The following is a 21,417-nucleotide window of genomic DNA, read 5'->3' as shown; positions in this document are numbered from 1 at the left end:
TACAAATCAGTCCCACCACAAGTAACATTATCTATGTCTATAAGCTAACAAATTACAGGGTCTTTGTTATTTGTTTGGAAATTAGTTTGTAGACTCTGCAGACACATATGTGGGGGGGGGGCACTTTTTCCATTTGGTCACAAGGAAACATCCTGCACATGGGTGAGCTCTGTGGAGGCCTTTAAAGACTTAACTGGAGCACAGCATCTATTTTTATGCACACATCTATGTATAAAAATACACATTTCCCACATTCTTTGAATAGCACCCAAAAATGCTGTTGAATGGAAAAGTAAAATATACAAAAATGTAGGTTTCTCATGATGATGTCTCCTACAAAACTGGCATAAAGAATAACCAAAATAAGTCTTTAAAAGATAAAATAATAGTTTGACATGTTTTGGGGGGGGGGGGGGGTCTTTTTATTTCCTTAGTCTACAAAAATGCAAAATACGCAGCCACATCAAAACTATTCATGCTGGCAGTAATGGGAATCTACGACCAGTACAACAGGTCCTCCATTGTTGTGACATACAGACATGACTTCCATGCAACGTGACTGGTTACTTCCTTTATTTCCAGTTTGAAAGCTTTAAAAAATTGACCCTCTGCAAATAAAATGGCACTTTTTCGATGTACTCATGATAATTTAAAAAAAAAATAACAACTTTAAAAAGCTTTATTGACGTGCGAATTAATCGTGCAAAAAGAAAAAACACCCCCTAGTGTGTAACAGCCTTTAGACAAGAGGAAACCTCTCCTTTGTCTGTATGATAAAATAAAACTACAGCCAGAAGCCATGTTCATTGTGCATAGCGTAAAAGCCACCTATTGTCACCTCTGTAGCTTAATAATTAACATGTTATATCTAATTTTTGAAGTCATAATAGAAACAAAGTTGTGGTTTTAAAGGTGGTTGTGCCGGACTTTTAATCAAAACTCCTGAATTCTCTGTCACCGAATAATCTTCACGGAAAGCTGCGATTTGTTTTTCCTTTGGACAGAGCCAAAGGTGAAACTTTCCAGCCAGCAGCCAAGATCATTTGATGTTTGGTTGAACCAAAACTCAAATGTCGGGATGTTTAATGCCAACGTCAGTGTGACGTAGAACGCAAACAACTGATGATGCGTATATTTTATTGGTTTAAAGTTGTGCTGTTAAGAAATCAAAATCCAAAGTCTTCCAAAAATCTCATGCTAATCTCATCTTGACGTAGAATAACAACATTTAATTATGAGCAAGTGGCAACCCCTGAGACTGAAAAATGAAGCCAATGCGAAAAATGCCAGAAAACTGCAGTTCCTGTAATGGCCACTTGAGGCTGACTCCAGAACAGAGTCAGTCCCCATAGACCACCATGTTAAAATGCCCAACAAACAGCATAAATAAACATATTTATAGCCTGGTACAAAGAAATGTTTTGTTCTCTAAAGCTAAATTTAACATTCAACCTGAAGAGGGTACATTTTCACTCATCTCACCTGTTTACATTTTATTGAGGCTTTAAGTTATGCATGTTTAAGTACAGGGCTTCTTGATTCGCAGGCTGTCTGTGAGGTTTTGCTGCCGTCACTTGGTCACTGCCGACTCCAAACAAACAAGATGGGAGCAGCTGAAACGCTGAGCTTCAAAACATTAGTCCTCAAATTGATTGGTGAAGTCACGGTAGTTACGTCTGTTATTTATACAATCTATGGCCGCGAGGTTTGGAGAACAAAACCCAACAGCTGCAAAACGCCACGTTAACTTCCACACAACTTAAAATTCTGATGTTTTTAGACAATTAAAATTTCGTCAACTGCAATTTTTATTCTGAACAAAATTTTACGTCAGTTCAGCGTTAAGAGTCCAGCATCTTTTTGACGTCATATTGACATTCAGCTCTTGTCCTCCAGTTAAGCTAAGCTAAGTGTCTCCTGGCTTTAGCGCAATATTGAATTTGTAGACAAAAAAGCAGTCAGTGTTTTCATCTAACAGTCAGCCAGCAAGCAAATTTCCCAACATGTTTATCTGTTCCTTTAAAGTAACATAGTGATACCCATACTTAACATGTACTTGTACTACCTCTGCATCCATTCAGTTTAAATTTATTTCTGAAAGTTACGAGCTTTAAACAAATTAGCTCAGAACCCAAACCTCTAATGTCCCTCAGCCGCCCGGTTACCAGAGCAGCCTTCCACCGGCTGCATCTGTTTGTCTGTTTTGACTGAATCGGACCCTTTTTGGCCTCATTGAAACAATATGTGTGGCGACTTGGGGATGTGGGTTCTGGTTCTGTAAAAGCAGGGTTTGGGGAATGGGTGTCTGGTTTGGGGTTTTCTTAGTCAGTGTCGTTTTTCTTTTCCTTTTTTTCAAGAAGAAGTAAGTTCTGTGCCTGTTTCGGGGTGATAACAAAGTCATTAGAGGTTGTAAAAAAAGTGTGATTAACTGGGTGGAGAGGAGGTGGCTTTTCATTTATTTTTCCTTCTACAACTTCTGGACTGACTTGTTGTTGTTTTATGTCTATTTTGAGCTGCTAATGTCACAATGGCTCTTTTTAAAATGGGTTTGTCTTGTTTTCTAAACAAAACTAACAAGATGAATGATACCAAAGCTGGCCCCAGACAGGATGCTGGGTGGCCCCCAAGCAATCTTTTTCTAATTCACAATAAAACAGAAAAGTGATTCATACTGGGCATTGTTTTTCTACTTTTAGTTTAGATGAGGTGCCAGAGTGCATAAAACAGCATCAAAATATACTTGTTTATCAAAAGAAAGTGACGGTAGAGAAGATCTGCACGCTCCGACAGAGGCCCTAAAGCCCTTAATGTCCTAAAATCCTAGAGATGTTCAGAAATGTGAGAAACATCCTAAAATCTAGAAATGTCCTAAATTCCTAGAAATATTGTAAAATCGTACAAATGTTCTGAAATCTGAGAAACATCTCAAAATGTGAGAAATGTCCTGAAATCCTAGAAATGTCCTGAAGTCCTAAAAATGTCCTAAATCCTAGAAAAGTCCTAAAATCTGAGACATGTACAAAAGTCCTAGAAACATCCTAAAATCCAAGAAACATCACAAAATTTGAGAAATGTCTTAAAATCCTAGAAACGTGTAAGGATGCAAACCACATTCAAATTTGGCACAGGGTTTGTGTTGGGAATGTCATTTCCTCTTTGACCTCTTTCTAAAAGTCCAGATTTGACCTCAGGGCGAGGGCTGTCCACCTTTTTATCTCACTATCCGCCTTCGTGTTTTACGTGTCGGGAGGGAGAGCTCAAACTGGCCGGGTGGCAAACGAACATTTCACCCTCATCTCCAGCTGTTTAGACTCACAGGCTGCAGCTCATTCATGTGGCGCGGTGACGGTGATGAAACGGCCGGCTCTGCTCTCCCACCCTGAAGGAAGCATCCGCCGCTCCAAACACCTACCAATCAAAACAGCATGTGTGCACATGAAAAATAGCCAATTTCAGCCGCAGGTGGATTGACAAACAAGCAAATACCGCTCGTGAAATGCAACTTTTTATGTGCCGTACTTCTGTGGAAACCTCAAAAAAAAACAAGTTGCTGGAACTCACCCAGACAGATGATGCATCTGCAAATAGTAATGATTTCACAATAAAGTCTAATTTAAATGGTTATATCCCTCTTCATTTCTTTTATTGGGCTTTTAAGCTGTTGGGGTTTTCACTGAAGCATGGTTTTATTAGTTTGAGGCCCGACTTGCCCCTAATATACACAACATGAGGTAAAGAGCTGGATCCAGACTAAACTGGGCCTCAGATAGTAGAGGCACTCTTAGCCTTCTCTGTGTCACAAGCTCAGCTTCACCTTCTGCCGGCCTCTCGCCGAAAGCCTTTTAAGTGATTTCAATGTCAGTGACAAGTTTCCAATGTGGGAATAAAATCATGACAGTTTTGCTGCAGTCACCTCAATCGTTTGGTGTACAGTAATCATAAAACTCTCTCCGAGCTGCCTGAAGTCGCTCTTTTTCTGATTTTGATGTTCCGATAAAATCAAACATATTTAGCATTATTGTAAGTTTTTACATTACATTACATTGGCTCATGCAAATACTGAAGTAGAGACCTGCTTTTATTTTATATCTTTAATTTGATTATATTTTTTGTGTTTTTATTGCTTTTTTTGTTTGTCTTTTTATTTTACAGCATTTTATATTGACAGTTTTCATCTTGCATTTCTTGTCCTCTTGTTTTTAATTTTATCTTAACTCTATTCTAGTTTTGTCTCGCTTGTACTCAGCATGACTGCTTGGCTGTTGGTATGATGCCCCTATCCCCATTCTGCTTTTGCTTTGCTTTTTAAGGGTGCTACGTAAACTTTGTTTTTAAGAGTACTATGTAAATAAAAGCTATTATTATTAGTTGTAGTGGTAATAGTAGTAGTAGTAGTAGTAGTATATTACTCATAGCAGAGGGATTACATCTGTATGAGCTGAAACATTTTGTTTTGTGTGTGTGTGTGTGTGTGTGTGTGTGTGTGTGTGTGTGTGTGTGTGTGTGTGTGCGTGCGCGTGCATGTATGTGTGCATGTTTTTAATCATGCATAAAACCTGCCTTCAAGATTTCAAATCTTTAATATCAACAAGCAACAAATAAGATTAGTGATGGAAACAGTTGCTGCTTGCTGTCATCATTACTGGTTATTCTGGTAGTTGAGACATCTATTGGAAATGGGGAGAAAAATCCTTGTTCTGTCCATTGGAAAGAAGACATTGCAAAGTTTACTTGAAGCTAATGATGCTTCAACAGTGAAAGTTAGACAAACAAAAGTTGGTGTCTTCCAATGTTATAGTCACGGCTCATTTATTTCTTTATGTCTGTCGTATGCACTACAGGTCTGAAAAGTGCACAGATTGATTGACTGATTGATTGATTAATGGGCTACTCTGAGTTAATGCAACCAGTTCACTTCACTCTTCTGCTGCTTTATTGTTATTTAACAATAAAGCATTGGTTGGATTGGTTGGATTTCTTTCAAGAATATGAACAAAAGGCAACAAGCAAGAAAGGGGTAAAAAATGTGAAAAAAGGAGGAAAAGGAGTTTTTTAAAAAGAGAGACATAGAGAGAGAGAGAGAGAGAACATTATTAGACCTTTTTTAAAGGGAAATGTCCTGTTGAATTGAAAATTATGTTGCAGAATTATTATTATTAATTATATATATATATATATATATATATATATATGAAAGTTCAGAAATGAATGTTTTTTTCAGGTCGTTTTTATTGGGTTTTTTTTTTGTATTTTATTATATTTGGTCATTTTCAGGTAACTGCGTTTTTGGGTTATTTCTTCTAAACTCACCCTTCTTCTCGTGTTTTTGAAAGAAATGCTCAAGTTTCAAAAGGTTAAATTGATTCTCTCTGCTGTCCATCTCCTCCCAGCTGAAAGGGTTAACCCTGCTCTGTGTGTTGACTGCTATGAAGGACATGGCATGCTAATATTATTGCCATCAGATGTCCAAGGGCGGGGAAATGCCCTAATCATTTTCCTCCCGAGTGCCCCTGAAAGAGAAGCCCAGTGGCGGGGGATGGAGGGCGGCCGGGTGTTTAAACCCCGCCTGGATGGGCTGTTTTGGGGGGACGGTGAGGAGGGCGCGGGGGGTGGAGTGGGGGGGCACAGTACAGCATCCGGATCGGACCGTGATGGTACAGGATGTGTGTGTGCTTAACTCCATTGAACTAAACTAAATAGGACAGAGAGCCTTTAATGCCGCCAATAAGCCGCTTCATTCAGCAGCAGACGCACAGCTCTGCGGAGTAGAAATTACGCACGGAGGGGGCTGCTCTGCGGCAGCGGTTTGGATATTCAAATCAGTTCAATAAATCGGCGGAATGTCCTTTCATAATAAAATATTTTCTAAAGATCCGAGTCGAATCAACTGACAAAACAACCTCCTTAGATAATTTGTCCCCAGGCTGAATGTGCGTAAAAGTATCTCCAACAGGAAACTCTCTCTCTCTCTCTCTCTCTCTCTCTCTCTCTCTCTGTGTGTGTGTGTGTGTGTGTGTGTGTGTGTGTGTGTGTGTGTGTGTGTGTGTGTGTGTGTGTGTGTGTGTGTGTGTGTGTGTGTGTGTGTGTGAGGAATACCCAGCTGGTCCCACAAGTCCTATAATACCAAGCACAACATGCTTTACCTTCAATGAAAGCTGAGACGGGGGGACGGTTGACTGCTGCTCCTGAAATCAGCTCACAGCTCGGATACAAAAACCAAGCGCGTCGCTCTTTTAGCGGCTCAGTTCTCCCGCATCTCTTCCGTTACACCGACACTTTTATCACTCACTCACTGCAGCACGTTTAGACCTGCAACTTAGACAAAACTTGGATAACGCTCTTTTATAAGTATTTGTTTTTCCTGCAAACCTTCCTCTTGTGCTGCGACTGGTGTCAAAGGTGATGGTATCATTTTCTAACAGAGGACTCCTCAGGTGATGGTATGTCTTTTTGGAGATAGGGACCACTTTTGGAAACGTGCAAAGTTTTCCACAGCTGTTATTTTTCCTGCTGTTACCTTCGCGTCGGCCCGAGCATGGCTCTCTACTCTCGGTTTGTGGTCGTGCTGCTTTACGGATGGAGTTATCTGTGCGTTGGATACTGCGCGATGCTGAAAACGGACAGTTTCCCTCAGAGACGGACGGTGGATTTTACGCATTCGGAGGATAAAAAGCATCCCGCGAAGCACGAGCAGGATCTGCTTTTACAGGATACAATGACGGAACACATGCAGATGCTTTACGCGAAGTACAACCGGGCTGGGTTTCCCTTCAAGGACGGCAACACGGTCCGCAGCTTCAAAGCGCACTGGGGTATGTATCCAAAGTTTTACGCATGTTAACTATGCTGAGTTCAGCCAGTCTAGGGAGCGCACACATGCATGACTTGTTGTATAAAAGTTAGTTAATTTAAAGTGGGTTTTGTAAAGTCTTCTGCCTCGCTTAATGGTATTATCTGCACATTAGAAGCGCACCGAAATTTGTGCATGTATGCAATGTAAGTGCATTAAAATAAGATTTTCAGTAGAAAAAGATGTCTATAATATTAATTTAGGTTTAGAAACTGACAAAAAAACACATGAAAACTCATGCCAATCGCGTGCTGCTTTACTGAGCTGAAACTGAGATACACCTGTTGATCCAGTCATGGAAATGCGATCAACCTGTTACTCCTTCGCCCTGCGCCAGGAGCAGAGATTCCGCATCAGATCACCACATGCAAAATCGTTTTGTGCCGACGCATTTGTTTTCTCACCTTCAGATTTCACTGTCAGATAGTCTGGATAGATCTTCCCTGGAGCCAGCATCTGGCAGCTGCCCACCCTGTCTGTGTTGAAAAATTTAAACGTTTTCATTACAGTGAGCTAGCGTTTAAGATGTTTTTTTTTTTTTTTTAAGTCTCTGCTGCAGAAAACAATAACTTTAATCTATTACTCTCTAAATATCTTAGAGGTCACGCTGCGTTATTATCACTTGGACGTGTGCACTTAGAGGAGCAGTTTGCAGACAGTCAGAGTTTGTTAGGTTGTACTGCCTCCTATCGCCTGGCAGCTGTATGGCATAGCGTGTAAAGGGTCAGTTCACCTAAATTACAAACATATTTTCTGGTTTGGTATCTTGCCATGCAGAAAGTTCTGCTTTTGTTTGCCCAGGTTTTGAGATATGTTGAGATTTCTGCTTCCATCCCACCACAGTGGAAATTGGTGAAATTGGTGAAATTTTACTCGTATAACTTAAAGTTTTTATCATTTTGAAACTTGGAGCAACATCACTTTTTGTGCTGTTTTCAGATGCCTTTCAAAAGTATTTGAACCTTTGAAAACCGAGCAGCTTGGTAAGAAATATTACACAAATTGGAGGAAATTTGTAGATATTGATTATATTTTTATGAACTAGAGGAAAATGTTTGGGGAAGAAGGAAAAAACTAGAGTAAAAACTATATTTATAGCTAATTGTCATAATTACATGTGTAAAATTTTGTTATAGAGTTCTAATCATTTTAAGAACTTTTCCAGGTAATTTGCTTTTTAAAATGTTGATTATTTTATTTTTATTTTTATTTTTCAGGTAATTATCTTGCACATTTACTGAGGATATTATTTGCTAATTTTCTTGATTTTTTTTTCTTTTTCGAGTGATTTTTTTATCATTGCTTTTTTATTGCTCATTGCTTAACACATGTTTTTGAAAGAAATCAAGTCAGTTTACTCAGATTTCAGAGGCTTAAATATTATATTTCAAAATCAGCAACATTTTTCACAGACCTCTCTTTGACAGGTTATCACTGAAACTACTACCATTTAAAGAAAACAAATAAATGTTGAGGCAGAAATCTTTGAGACAGATATTTCCTAACCTGAGCAAAAAATATCAGTCATATCTCTGTGCATTATAGAGTGCTCCAGAAATGAGTCCTAAAACCCAGAAATGACTTAGCATTTCAGCACCTCCGGTTCCCTTGACATTAAGTCATGTGAACAAAGTAGTAGTTCATTTAAAGCATACTGTTAGCTTTTTTTACTTCTGCCGATTGCATTTAGACTTCAAAAAGTATAAACGGTGTTCATTTGTGAAGATTATCTTGCTGAACAAAATGTGTAAGTTTAATAAATGTTTGTTTACCACATAGCTTTTTTTTTTTTTTTTTTACAATAATCCAATATCCACTGGAAAAATCCCATAGGCTTTTTGTTAAGGGAACCAAGGCGATGTTATCTTGAATGCCTGTCTTCAGAAAAACGCCATGCCTGGAGGAGCACTCTGTCATGTATTTCATTAAAACTCAAAATTTGGTTGGTTAATTTTGATGTCCTGTACAGCTGTGTTACATTCTGTAAATTATATTACTCTTTATATACACACAGGTACGATAAACAAGAAGCAGCTGCAAATCTTCAACCTCACCTCCCTCACCAAGTCAGAGGACGTTCTGTCAGCCACTCTTCATTATTACATTGGAGACCTCCAGAACAGCACGCATGGCTGTTCCAGGTCCAAAAGCTGTGCCCGCCACGGCCCAAGGAGGCACAACCACATACACATGGTCATCTGGAGCTTCGCCTCTGTGGATAACAAGATAAGGACTCTAGGACACTTTCGGATCAATGTGTCCACCCTCTACAGGGACTTCATATCTTGGCAGTGGAAGGACATAACTCGTGTGGTCAACCAGGCCAAACACCATGATGAGTTGCTCATCGGTATCGATGTGGCCTCACAAGGTCCTCAACCGTGGAAGAAGCTCCTGTCAGACAGATCACCCTACATCCTGGTCTACGCCAACGACTCTGCCATTTCAGAACCTGAAAGTGTTGTAGCCACCCTCCAAAGACACCACTCAGTGGGAGGGGACGGCTCCATTTCACACAACTTCCAAAAACTGGGACTGCGTGAGCGAAACGACACCGAACAAGAGCGGCCGCAGCCCAGACACAAGCGTTCAGTGAACGTTCTGCTTCCATTACAAAACAACGAACTTCCCGGACCAGAATATCCGTACGAGACGACCGGGTGGGACGAGACGAGTCCGTACGAACCTTTTGAAAACAAGCAGGCCCGTAGGCCACGAAAAAAGACACGCAAGAATCAGCGGCACAAGATGCCCCTGCTGCAGTTCGACGAGCAGACAATTAAAAAGGCGCGAAAGAAGCAGTGGAACGAGCCCAGGAACTGTGCTCGGAGGTACCTGAAAGTGGACTTTGCTGACATCGGATGGAGTGAATGGATTATATCGCCTAAATCGTTTGATGCCTACTACTGCTCAGGGTCCTGCCAGTTCCCAATGCCAAAGGTAAGACTCTTGTAGTGCACCTCTGCAGTGAGTCCCAATGTGAGAAAACAGACAAAGCATTGATGTTACACAAAAAAATATGTATTTCTCCACATTTTCTGCCACTATTTATGAGGAATTACTTGCTTATTTTACTTTGTCAGGGCTCTTTAACTTTGTTCATATACAAAAAAAACCCAAAAAAAAATCCAGCCATCCTCATTCTGAAGCTGTCAAATACCACCACTTTGTCAGTGATTTTGACGTAAGATACTGACGCCGAAAACAACCTTTCACGGTTGTATGATATGCCGCCAGGCGGCATCAGTTTGCAATGCGACTGGATGGAACCTTTCGCAGTGTTATAATACGCCGCTGGTCAGGCAGACGGCACCTAGCTCAGCATGACAGACAGGCATGCAGCATCAGTTGATAACGTGACTGGATGGAACCTGTTGCGGCCATATGATACGCCGCTGGACAGCTTCAGGTTGAAATGCTGCCAGTTAAGACGTAATATAAGGAGCATGAGGGTGCTCACTGGTGGGAGGGGAGATGAATGGGTCCAACAAATCCCAAACTTTCCCCCAGAAGCCCAGCATTCGCTTCCTGTGTGAATGTTAAGCAAAACCATGATGTTTTTTTGTAACAATGTGCACCTGTTGCCCATCTTAAACATCTGCTTTTGTTGATGTCCCACCATCGGTTGCTGTGTGCTTTTGTTACAGAAACAAAACCACATTCTTCTGTTGCTGAATCCTACCATGTGTTTTTGTCGACATCCCAGCATTGGCTTCGGTATCTCAAAAAGTCACCAGCAGATGCAGGTGGATACCTGGAGCATAATATGTTGACGCAAAAGTCCACTGACAAAGTGGCGATATGTGATGACTTGGGATGAGAACATGTTGAGAAAACAAACCAACCTTCTCCCAGCTACTCAGGTTGTCAAATACAGACAGTTTGTCACTTTGTTCCAGTAATGTGACACACTGCTGAAACCCACCAAGCTGACTGCTTGGTTGGGTTTAGAAGAAAGATCATGTTTTTGGTTAAAACAAGTATCTTTTTCTGTAACGTGGCATAAAACCGTCAGTGCGCATCAACTGTACATCCTGTCTCATGTTAAAACAGCGGTGGCTTTTGGTGTCACATGGGACACAGTCCTGGACAAAAATCCGATTTTGTTTTGCCTTTCAATCTTCTCAACCTCCCAACTTCTGTGGACCTTCTCGCTCATTAAACTATGTCACTTGCTCTAAGTATTTGGTCCTTTGGGTATCAGAAAAGGCTTAATAACCAAATGACAAAGCAACTTGTGACTTTGGGTTACAAGTAGACATTTCTTTGCTTACAGAGGCCACAAATCAAAGGGTTTGGGGGTCATACATCCACAATGCATTCTTATAGAGTGGTTCGTATGATATCCTACGAAAATGCATGAGCAACAGTTCATGTGATATCATATGAGTTAGCGCCCCACGAATGACATTATGTCCTTAACAATAATAGTTACTATGGTTATGTTTAGGAAAAGAAAGATGGTGACGACGTATCTGAAAATGACATAAAGTTCACTATTTCCAAACGCGTCTCCATGGGAAAGTCTGATGCTTTGAGCCACCACAGGGGCATACCTCATCACTGCCCAGACTACTTTGTTGTTTACTTTCAGTGAAATAGTCACATGTTCACAGCCTTTCAAAATACATGACGTGCATGAATTTGGCTTTATTCATTTTGCATAATGAAAATGTACAAACTGTTGACACAATTTCTTTCAAAAACATGCAAAGAAGGCAATGAGCAACATAACAAATGACCCCCAAATATGCTGAAAATTGTAAAAAAAAAAAAAAAAAAAAAAAAGAAATAGAAAATTACCTGAAAATCAGCAAGTAAAAATCAAAAAATCTCAGTTAAAAAAAGTAAAAAACTAATTAACAAACAAGGAAATAACCTTAAAAATAATCAAAACGATGTAAAATAATTAAATGTAAACCTCAGCACCGTCTTGTGGTCCAACATTTTAGTTGTTTTTTTTTGCCAGCTTCTTAAACTGCTTCAACAACAAGTTTATTTATGTGCATGTTTATGAGCTGATAAGGTTCAGACACATATTAACAACTGATGCATTAACACACACAATGTTGCAGCAGAACTCAACATCCATCAGTCTGCCGTATGTTTAACATTCACACAGGCAGTATGGTATACATTATGTAAATAGAGCATTCTGTGTTGACCTATCAGTACATCAGCCCATTAAGCTTCAGTTCCTCTTTGCTGTTGCTGTTGCTGCTCTGTATTATGCTCACTTGGGTAACATTTACATCCAAAGTCCCTGAAGCCTATCTGTCTTATATTATAGATGATAATGCCAAAGAAACTGACAGAAATGTATGCCATCTGCTTTAATCTTGATCTGCGGGATAAACGGGTTACAGAATGAGTTCCTCCCGTGCTTTTATCATCAACTGTATATTATGCCATATAGTCTTTGTAGATATGCATCAGAGCTAAATTTCTATCATTCAACCTTTTGAAACCTGGATCATCCTCAGTTCTCGGATTTTTTTTGTGTTCAGGCCCATTTTACAAGCTGTTTAACCCTTAAAAACCTGATTAAATTGGTTAGATTTTTTTTCACTAAAATAGGGGAAATGGCAGTGAGCAACTTGACAAGAAATGTCCCACAAATTGCAAGAAATTTGTAACAAGTAACAAGAAAATGACCTGCAAATTTGGGTTGTAAAAAAAAGGGGAAAATTAAAAAAAAAAAAAAAAAAAAAGGAAAAATGACCAGAAATCATACTCATGATTATTATACGTCTATATTTTAAAATTATGTAACAAAAATGTATACATGTTGGGGTTTTTTTTTTATTTTTGTTTTTTAAATTTTCAGCACTTTTTGGGGTCATTTCCTTTTCTCTTTTTTTTTAACCTTTCCATATTTTCTTTTTAATTTTAGGTCATTTTCTTGTAACTTTTTACTTTTTTTTGCTAATTCTTGGGCGATGCCTGGTTAAGTTGCTGACTGCCTTCTTCCCATAATTTTTGCAAGAAATCAAACCAATTTGCTCAGGTTTTAAACGGTCAAAAAAGGTAAGTCCAAAGTGAAGCCTCCCTGCACTAAACATGCAGTAAAACGTGGTCAAACTGCAGATGATGTATCAAAAAGTGAAAAAAGGAGGACAAGGTGCTGACCTCGACATTAAAAATCAATAAAACTTTATAACTATGTTGGAGAAAAACGAACCAGGACCCTGAAGGAAGTAATTCATGCCGTTCTTAAAAGTCTCTCTTCAGCAGCAGGAAACACAATATCTGGTTTTACACATTTCAAAGAAAATACAAAGAAGTGAGATGAACAAAGAAACTGATGTTAAACATCAGCTCCCGCGCAGCTCGCGGCCCCGGTGACAAGATAACATCACAGGTATTTTAAACATGGCCGGAATGCACGACAGCCATCCACTTAATTCATTACCTCGGAGTCGCCCGCCTTTGTAGTCGGACATAATTAGTCCCAGAAGTAGGGCCCGGGGCCCGAGGCAACCCCCCTCCCTCTCCTGTAGGCTTGCTGCCTGTGATCCTGTGAAGTTGTTTCTCCTTTGTCAGGCTGAAGCTTTAGAAGCTTCTTAATAGCTACTATTAAAAGGTGCCCTGTCACTTATTGGATCCTGCAAAGACATGAAGCAGCTGAGCAGGTGTGTGTGCGTGAACTGAGAGGGATCGAGCCGCACTCAGCATCTACCTGCAGCGGCTTGTTGGATGCACTGAACCAGTGATACTCAACTTACAGCCCATAGACTAAATCTGGCCCCTGAGAGAGTGCCAGGTGGCCCACCAACCACTTTCTAATTCATAATCAAAATAAAGGGATTCACACTGGATGTTGTTTGTGAACTTTTAGTATACATAAGGTGCCAGAGTGCATAAAACAGCATCAGAACAGTGTTTTTGCCAGTGGAGGATTCCCTGCACCCCACAGAGGTCCCAGCTCAGCCCCTAAGCATTCCTGAAATCCAAGAGATGTCCTAAAATTCTAGAAATATACCAAAAATCAGAGGAAAGTCCTAAAATCCATGAAATGGCTTAAAATCCTAGAAAAGTCCTTAACTCCTAGAATTGTTGAAAAAAAATTCTAGAAATGTCCAAAAATCCAAGAAGTGTCCTTAAATCCTAGAAATCTCCTAAAATGGGAGAAATGTCCTAAAAGGGTTAACTTGAGTATTACAGAAAGGAACAAAACTATGGAAAAATACTAAAGATGTTTAGATCCTCTCTTTTTGTGCACCTAAAAAATAAATATGCAAAATACACAAAACAATGACAATATTCCACAAAGTGATCAGGTACTGAAGGGATCTCTGAACGCTATCAAAACTTTTGCTCTCCAAGTTTCAATCGTGGAATTGTGCAGTCAAAATACATTATTTTCTTTTTTACAAAGGAAATCCTCTTTAATCCTCGTCGTCTCTTTGCTTTAGGCTCTGAAGCCCTCGAACCACGCCACCATCCAGAGCATAGTGCGAGCAGTGGGCGTCGTCCCGGGCATCCCCGAGCCGTGCTGCGTCCCAGAGAAGATGTCCTCCCTCAGCATCCTCTTCTTTGACGAGGACAAGAACGTGGTGCTGAAAGTCTACCCCAACATGACTGTAGACTCGTGCGCCTGTAGATAGTTTCTTTGTCCTTTATCTCACACAGAAAAGACCAAAAAACAACAAAAAAATAATAATAATTCAACACATGCAGCCAAAACGACACTCTCTCCTCCTGTCCCTCTGGTCTCACACTCTTTCACTCACAAACACCCAGCACACTTCCCTTTTGCACTGGAGGAGAGTCCTGCCTGTTGTTCCAGGTGAAGGAGACTGTTCATGGGAAGGAACGGATCGTGTGAGTTATCCTCGTGGAAGATGACTGGAATGGAAATCTCCATGCTCCGATTTCACCACTGTTTATCTTTATGTCTTTATCACCGCCGCTCAGTTATCCGTTGGGCGGGAGCAGCGTGATGGGATCATAAACTCAATAGCAAGATATACAAACACCGATCGAGGCCTAAAAGAGAGGCAAAAACTGAAGGAAAAATCACTTTTCAGGAAAAATGATCTCAGTTTGAACTGATGCCTCTGGGGTGGGGGGGGGCTCTCATCTTTCTCTCCTTCACAGCTTGAAGTCGTCTCACCACCAAGTCACCTATGCTCGCACTTGCATGGTTTTTGTTACTATTTGTATGTATTTATGTCTGTACTATCACTGTGTTATTCACTATATGAGAAGTTATTGTATAATTATTGGCTTGGCTGCTATAGAGAGATATATTAGGTTCCAAAGCCAAAATTGTGACGTAGACGGTACAGTAGATAGCCGTACATATTTGTGTTTAGATCACTGCTCCGTTGTTGTACAGAACCCACATTTTAAGAGATTATTATATGCTGACGTGTAAGCTACTCATCATTTGTGGTTGACGGTCGGAGCTCTGGAGGAGACACATTATACGATTGCTTCGCCACAGAAATGTTTTACAAGTAAACATCAGATTTGATTTTGAAAGATAAAGGGATATCAAAAGGAGACTGAACAATAGCTGTTGCCACGTGTTTATTACAAGTGTGAAACCACAGGACTCTAAAAGCCACTCGATGCTTGTGGGGAATTTCGTTGGACCTGATAAGCTCGGAAAGAAATCAAATAAGTTGTGGAACTTGGCAGGCACAGAGATAGTGGTTTCAGCTGAGCTTGATATCAGGCTGAACTTATTTGCTTTTGGCAATAAATTTCAGAACACGTTGCCATTACCTTCTGTTTAAAATTATGTATCGTATTTACAGCATAGAAAGACATTTATGAAGAATTATAAACTGCAAGGATGCTTCTAGAAATCTGTTTTTATCTACAAAGATATGAAAAAAAAGTCAATAACAAGTCAGTATACACTGCTGGTCTGGAATCAGTTTTGCTTTACATACCCATTAAGGGTAATTTTAGTATTTTTCAGCCTGGACCTTAAGTAAGGCTGCATTTACACAGCATGGTTGAAGTGACCTAATTTTGAATTTTTGCATCTCGTGGCTATGTATAATGGATGTGTAAGCAGGATAAAAGCACCAATATTCTCAGTTCAGTTTCAGGCCTCAGTCATGTGTGGAAATAAATCAGATATGATTCGGATATCTGCAAAGTTTAATGACGTAAATACATGTGCTCGGAAAGTGGAAAATGCAACAATGGAGGACGGGGGCTTACGCCAGTGGTCAAATGCAGAGGTTACTTGTCTTTTAAGCCTTTTGGGCGACAAAACTGTAAAGGCGAAAATTTGGGGTTCGTACCGAACAAACACGAGGACATTTCAGTCACATTGGGAGAACACGGTTTTAAATGCTCTGGGCTACAGAGCCGGCGTCATATCAGCGTCATGCCCATGTTTCAAGCATAAGCAAAGTTTAAGCAGGTGTAAATGCAGATTTTGGTTTTGAGTCACTTTTAGGAGTAGATGTTAGCAGGCGGTCAAAAAAAATTGGATATAGGCAACAAATCAGAATTGGGCATCAAGGGTGTAGTGTAAGTCTAGTCTAAAATAGACAACACTTTGAAACTAGTCCTCCGCTGAGCGAGACCAGCATCCAAACAAGCTGCGATGTAACCACTCTGGGCATGTGTGCACCATCAATTTACATCCACTACAAGTGCTTTTTTTTGCCACTGACAGACTTAGATTGTTATTTTGAGTGTCTGACAACATTAAAGAGTAATATTTTTTTGTTTGACCTGAAGCAGCGTCAAAATCACCTTCACCAAAGCCACCAAACTCTGTCTAACTAACTAATAATTTTATTATTGTAAAACACATTTCATTCAAAGCCGACACAAAAACCATCTTGGTTTATCTTCAACTATTCCAACAATCACTAACTCTGGTTTAGTTGAAATGAACCCTTAATCCACCCTGTTAGATGTGAAAATATGCAGTCTCTATACACACTAAAATGTTTATGTAAATGGAGTCGGGTGTGTTTTGTAACTGCTATTTTGGGGACATTTCTGGTTAAACATAAAGGATCTTACTCTTAGACAAAAAAGTAATCTCTTTTGGATCCTTTCCATAACGTTGTCATTCACTTATGATAACAATCGTAGCCTGTCTGAGACAAAAACAAACACTTTAAGTGGATGTAAATTGCCCGTTCCAACATCCCCCAAGTGGTTACATTACAGCCTGTTTTGCTGCTGTCGGCTACAGCTGCCATATCCGTACTAAACCAGTGTCAAAAGTGTTGTTCCTTTTATTCACTTCGATACAAAAACAGAGGAGAATAGATTCCAGGTTGAAAAATGCCAAACTTACCCTCCAGGGCTCATCATTTTTGTGTTTTTATTTTCCTAATTCTTTTTTAAAAAATATATTGTTGAGATAGATTGAGAACTTTGTTTTCAGCTCCTAGAAAAACAAAACTGTTGACTAGTTTACAGCATTTTAATACCCATTTTTAACCCAGATTTTGAAATTACTTTTTAAAATTAAAATAAAAAACAAAAATGATGAGCACTACATATAATATATTGGATGATCAGAGAGACCTGATGTGTTTTCCTGGGTCGCAGAAGCCCTTAATATCACTGTATAAAGCAGAATTTTGGGAAGCGTGTCGTTTGATCACATGTATTTTGCGTCAGGTCAACATTGAACAACAGTCGCACCAGTAAGAGTGTGTCGTAACGTTGCCTTGGGTCGTGCATTATCGTCAGAGTTCATAAAACCAAATATTTATTCAGAGCAAATATAGCAGCAAACCTTGTTTTCTATAGACTTGTACATTGTTTTTGTATATAGCTCACTATATGTCGATGACATTCAAATGTCTCTTTGAGATAGAAGTGCCTTTTGAATGGGTGGATTTCTGCTTTTCATAAAGTTAGATTTGGTTCCTCGCCCGTTCAGAGGGACTCGGTCGTTTGCAGATCTGAGCTCAGTTTGCAATGAAGCTGAAGTCAAAGCCAGCAGCTGAGAATAGGTTTTTTATGGTACAAATAGTCTACAATGAGTGAACATAGTGCATATTCTTTTGATAAGTGGAATTTACTCTAAAATGTATTTCAGATAATTCACTATTTTGATATTTCAGAGACATTTATTTTGTGTCAATAGCTAAGGGCAGATTTTTTTTTAAACTTTATATATTTTGTACTGACACTTTTTCCAGTTTGTGCTTCCTCATCTCGTGCCGATACAGATTTTAGAACGGGCTCCTTCTGGTTGTGCCAGTGCAGTATTGCAGAAGTGACGGCTGCACACAAGTCGTTTTTGAGGCCTTTCTTTTGCTGCATTTGAGACTCGACTGTTTCTAAACTTCACTAGTGTCTTTTGGAGTGCAAATATCAAAGACATTTATATACATCACAGTGTATCAGCGGTTTATGAGAGCTTACTCTACTTAAATCCTATCTTGTAAATGTTATGCTGTAGTTAAAAAAAAAGAAATGCTTGTACAATAAGCTTCATAAATATATTTGTATATGGAAATGACCTTTAACATGCATCTATTTATTTTCTGTATGTTGCATATCTTGTACAGGTGTGGTCTGGGAAAGGGGGACCAAAGCTGCGACATGTCGAAGGTCTTTATATCTGTGATGGACATTTGTCACTACTGATGTGGAAGTGTGGTGAACTGTTTAAAGGTCTCCCCCCTCTGAGCTCTGACCATCCGTACAAAGCATTCAAAGAAACGAATAAAAGTATGCAAGACTCAGATCTATCAAGGATTTTTTTGGTTTCTAACCTTGAAGACTTTGAAGGCAAGTGGAACAAAACACACAAACAAAAGCAAAAATACTTGATGTATTTTCTTTATCTCTACCTTGGCACCAAAACCCAACGGCCAGAACAAATGTTGACACTGTGCAAACCAAGAATAACTTACTTTTTCTTTTTTTTTGGACAAGTCAAAATGTCCAGTGTTACTGGTCTGCACATAATGGTAATAAAATGAAAGAAATAATAATAATGCATGTGGCGTAAAACAGAATTTTAATTGACGAATCTAAGAAAACTATTTGAGTCAAATACAAAAAGTCAAATTTAAGACAAAAACAGAGATGAAATACGAACAGCTGTATCCTGAAATCAGTAGTTGTTATCGTAAGGCCACAGCTTCTCCAGGAATCTCAGGTGCTTCCAGACATTATCACACACTGTACACACTGAACACACACATTCACCAATGTATACATATATATGTGGTATTTACAAAGTTCACTCACCCAGTTCTTAAGGTTTACATAAAGGAAGAAGTAGCTTGGATTGTATAAATTGTGTATTTTTGACGCTTGTGCTTTACAGTATACAGTATATACACAGACACATGGTACACGGTCGATTTAGTGTAAACCTCAAGTGTTTAAAAGAGGAAAGTACATGTCTTTTTTTTTTTTTTTTTTTCGCCCTAAACCTCAGTTTGGCCTCTTTGCTGTTCCTCCTCACATCACTAACGCCTCAGACCGAGCAGAACACCTTCTCCTTAAGAAGCTGGGAACCGCAGCGTTGACTCAGCTTCAAAAAGGTAAATATTTCTTCAGGTCAGGCACTGTGCCGCGGGATGCTTGTGCACTTTAACTTTAGCAGGGAAGGTGTCCACGTGGGAACTCTTGATGCTTCTTTGCACAAATGTTTCATGTGTGGGATAGAAGAGCATTGTGGTTTAACCCTTGAAAAACCTGCACAAAGCTTGATTTCTTTTAAAAACACTGGAAAAAAGGCAACAATGCAATATAGAAATGATCCAGAAATTTGCACACAAAAAGAAGAAAAGAAAAGAAAATTACCTTAAAAAAATTGGAAAAAAAACAAAGACCAAAAATGGAATAATAAATAGATATAAATAATTTTAAAATAATAAAAATCCTGTAAAAATATGTTTAAATAAATAATTACAAATATAGGGGTTTTTTTTAGTTTTCTTTGCTTTTTTGAAAATATTTTTCCAAATCTACCAATTTCTGCAGTTTGCAGAACATTTCTCACCACATTGCTCCCTTCCCTTTTTTCCTATTGTTTTCAAAGAAAGCACTTTGCTCACTTTTCATAGGTTTAAATACTTGTGAAGGCGTCTGAACGCAGCACAAGAAAAATGATGTTGCTCTGGGTTTCAAATGGTTAAAACTGTAAGGAGAATCTCTCCTCCCGAGTCTGTTTGTTCTCAAGTCTCTTGCATATTTGCAGTGTCATCTCCACACATATCTCCTCGCCACACACCTCCATTCCTCTCAACAAATTGCGCGTGTCATCACAAATTCCCTCAGCTGTAAGAAATAAAGACTCTGCAGCTGCATCGCAAATTTCCCCACCAACCACATGTGGAGGCATCGTGAGTGCCCAGAGAAAAGTCTGAAAACAATAATCTGTAAAAGATTATTATATGGGCGTAGATTGATTAAGGAATGTAAAAACATAATTCTGTGACACAGGACTCCCTCCAAAGCAACATGAGATGCAGCCTGCAGGCTGGCTTAGCAAAGCTGAAGCTGTAATCAAGAACTCCATGAACCAAAGCAAAGATGTCAAAACTTCTAATGTTGCATTTTTGTTGCTTCACTCTGTATGTGATGAAAATGTCGCTGGTGTACATCTCTTACTTAAGTGATTAACCCATTGAAACCTGAGCAAATTGACTTAATCTTAAACCAAAAGCATGTAAGGCAATGAACAACTTCACAAGAATTTCACCAAAATTAGTACGAAGTTAGTAAAACAGATACAAGAAAATGACCTTAAAATTAGCACACAAAAAAGAAAAAGGAAAGTGGTAAAACAAACAAAAACACAACAACAAAAAAAGGAAATGGCTTGAAAAAAGTGTTACAACCTCACAAGAAATGTTCAAAAATTGTAATTAGTAGAAAGATGGCCTAAAAATGGAAATTACTTTAAAATTAGCACACAAAAAAGACAAAACAACACAAATAAAACAAAAAAACAAATTAAGAAGTGGCTTGAAAAATGTGCTAAAAATGGAAAAACAATTAACTTTAAATATATAATTATAATTGATTGATTATTTTCCTAATAATCATTTTCTAGTATTTTTCTTTCTCTTTTTTAGAAATAATTTTCAATTCATTTATTTGTCAGCTTTTCCTAATTTTTTGCTATTTGCAGGACATCTCTAACAAAGTTACTCATTTCATTTTTTGCATCTTCTCATAAGAAATCAATTTGCTCCTGTTTCTTAGGTTTAAATGCCTGTAAAAGCATCCAGGTTTCAAAGGGTTAAATTTGCTACCCAGTCACCACAAAGTTTGCATGGTATGTTCCTGAAAGCCACGGTTACACAAAAAGCAGGTATTTCTCTGTTGAAAATCTTTCGGAATAAAATTTCTGTCTGGATTTCAGAATAAAAAAACATTTTTATCAGCCTAACGTTCATGAAAAAACATGAATTCTAGGTTGTTTGTGGTGTTTTTTGAACCAGTTACAATGCAGACCCAGTTCTCACAAACTAAATTCAAGGTAACACATATTTGTTTTTTAACCACTCCCACTTTTTGAGGTGTGTGTTTATCCACTGCAACACACGAATGCAACATTTCTCAGCAGCAAATTGTGGAGAATTTTTAAGTTTTATGGATTCTAGCTT

At 38.9% G+C, this 21,417-nt stretch overlaps 1 protein-coding gene across 1 annotated transcript; it reads left to right on the top strand.

The window, feature by feature from the left end:
* Positions 1 to 6,149: 6,149 nt before the first annotated feature.
* Positions 6,150 to 14,856, top strand: bmp3 (bone morphogenetic protein 3). Its single transcript, XM_042487770.1, has 3 exons — positions 6,150 to 6,812; positions 8,865 to 9,790; positions 14,266 to 14,856. The coding sequence occupies exons 1-3, from the start codon at positions 6,536 to 6,538 to the stop codon at positions 14,455 to 14,457; spliced, it is 1,395 nt and encodes a 464-aa protein (XP_042343704.1). The 5' UTR covers positions 6,150 to 6,535; the 3' UTR covers positions 14,458 to 14,856.
* Positions 14,857 to 21,417: the final 6,561 nt, after the last annotated feature.

The sequence above is a fragment of the Plectropomus leopardus genome, chromosome 6 (assembly GCF_008729295.1).
Source record: "Plectropomus leopardus isolate mb chromosome 6, YSFRI_Pleo_2.0, whole genome shotgun sequence".
Taxonomy (NCBI): domain Eukaryota; kingdom Metazoa; phylum Chordata; class Actinopteri; order Perciformes; family Serranidae; genus Plectropomus; species Plectropomus leopardus.
This window is presented reverse-complemented; position numbering and strand designations above follow the sequence as displayed.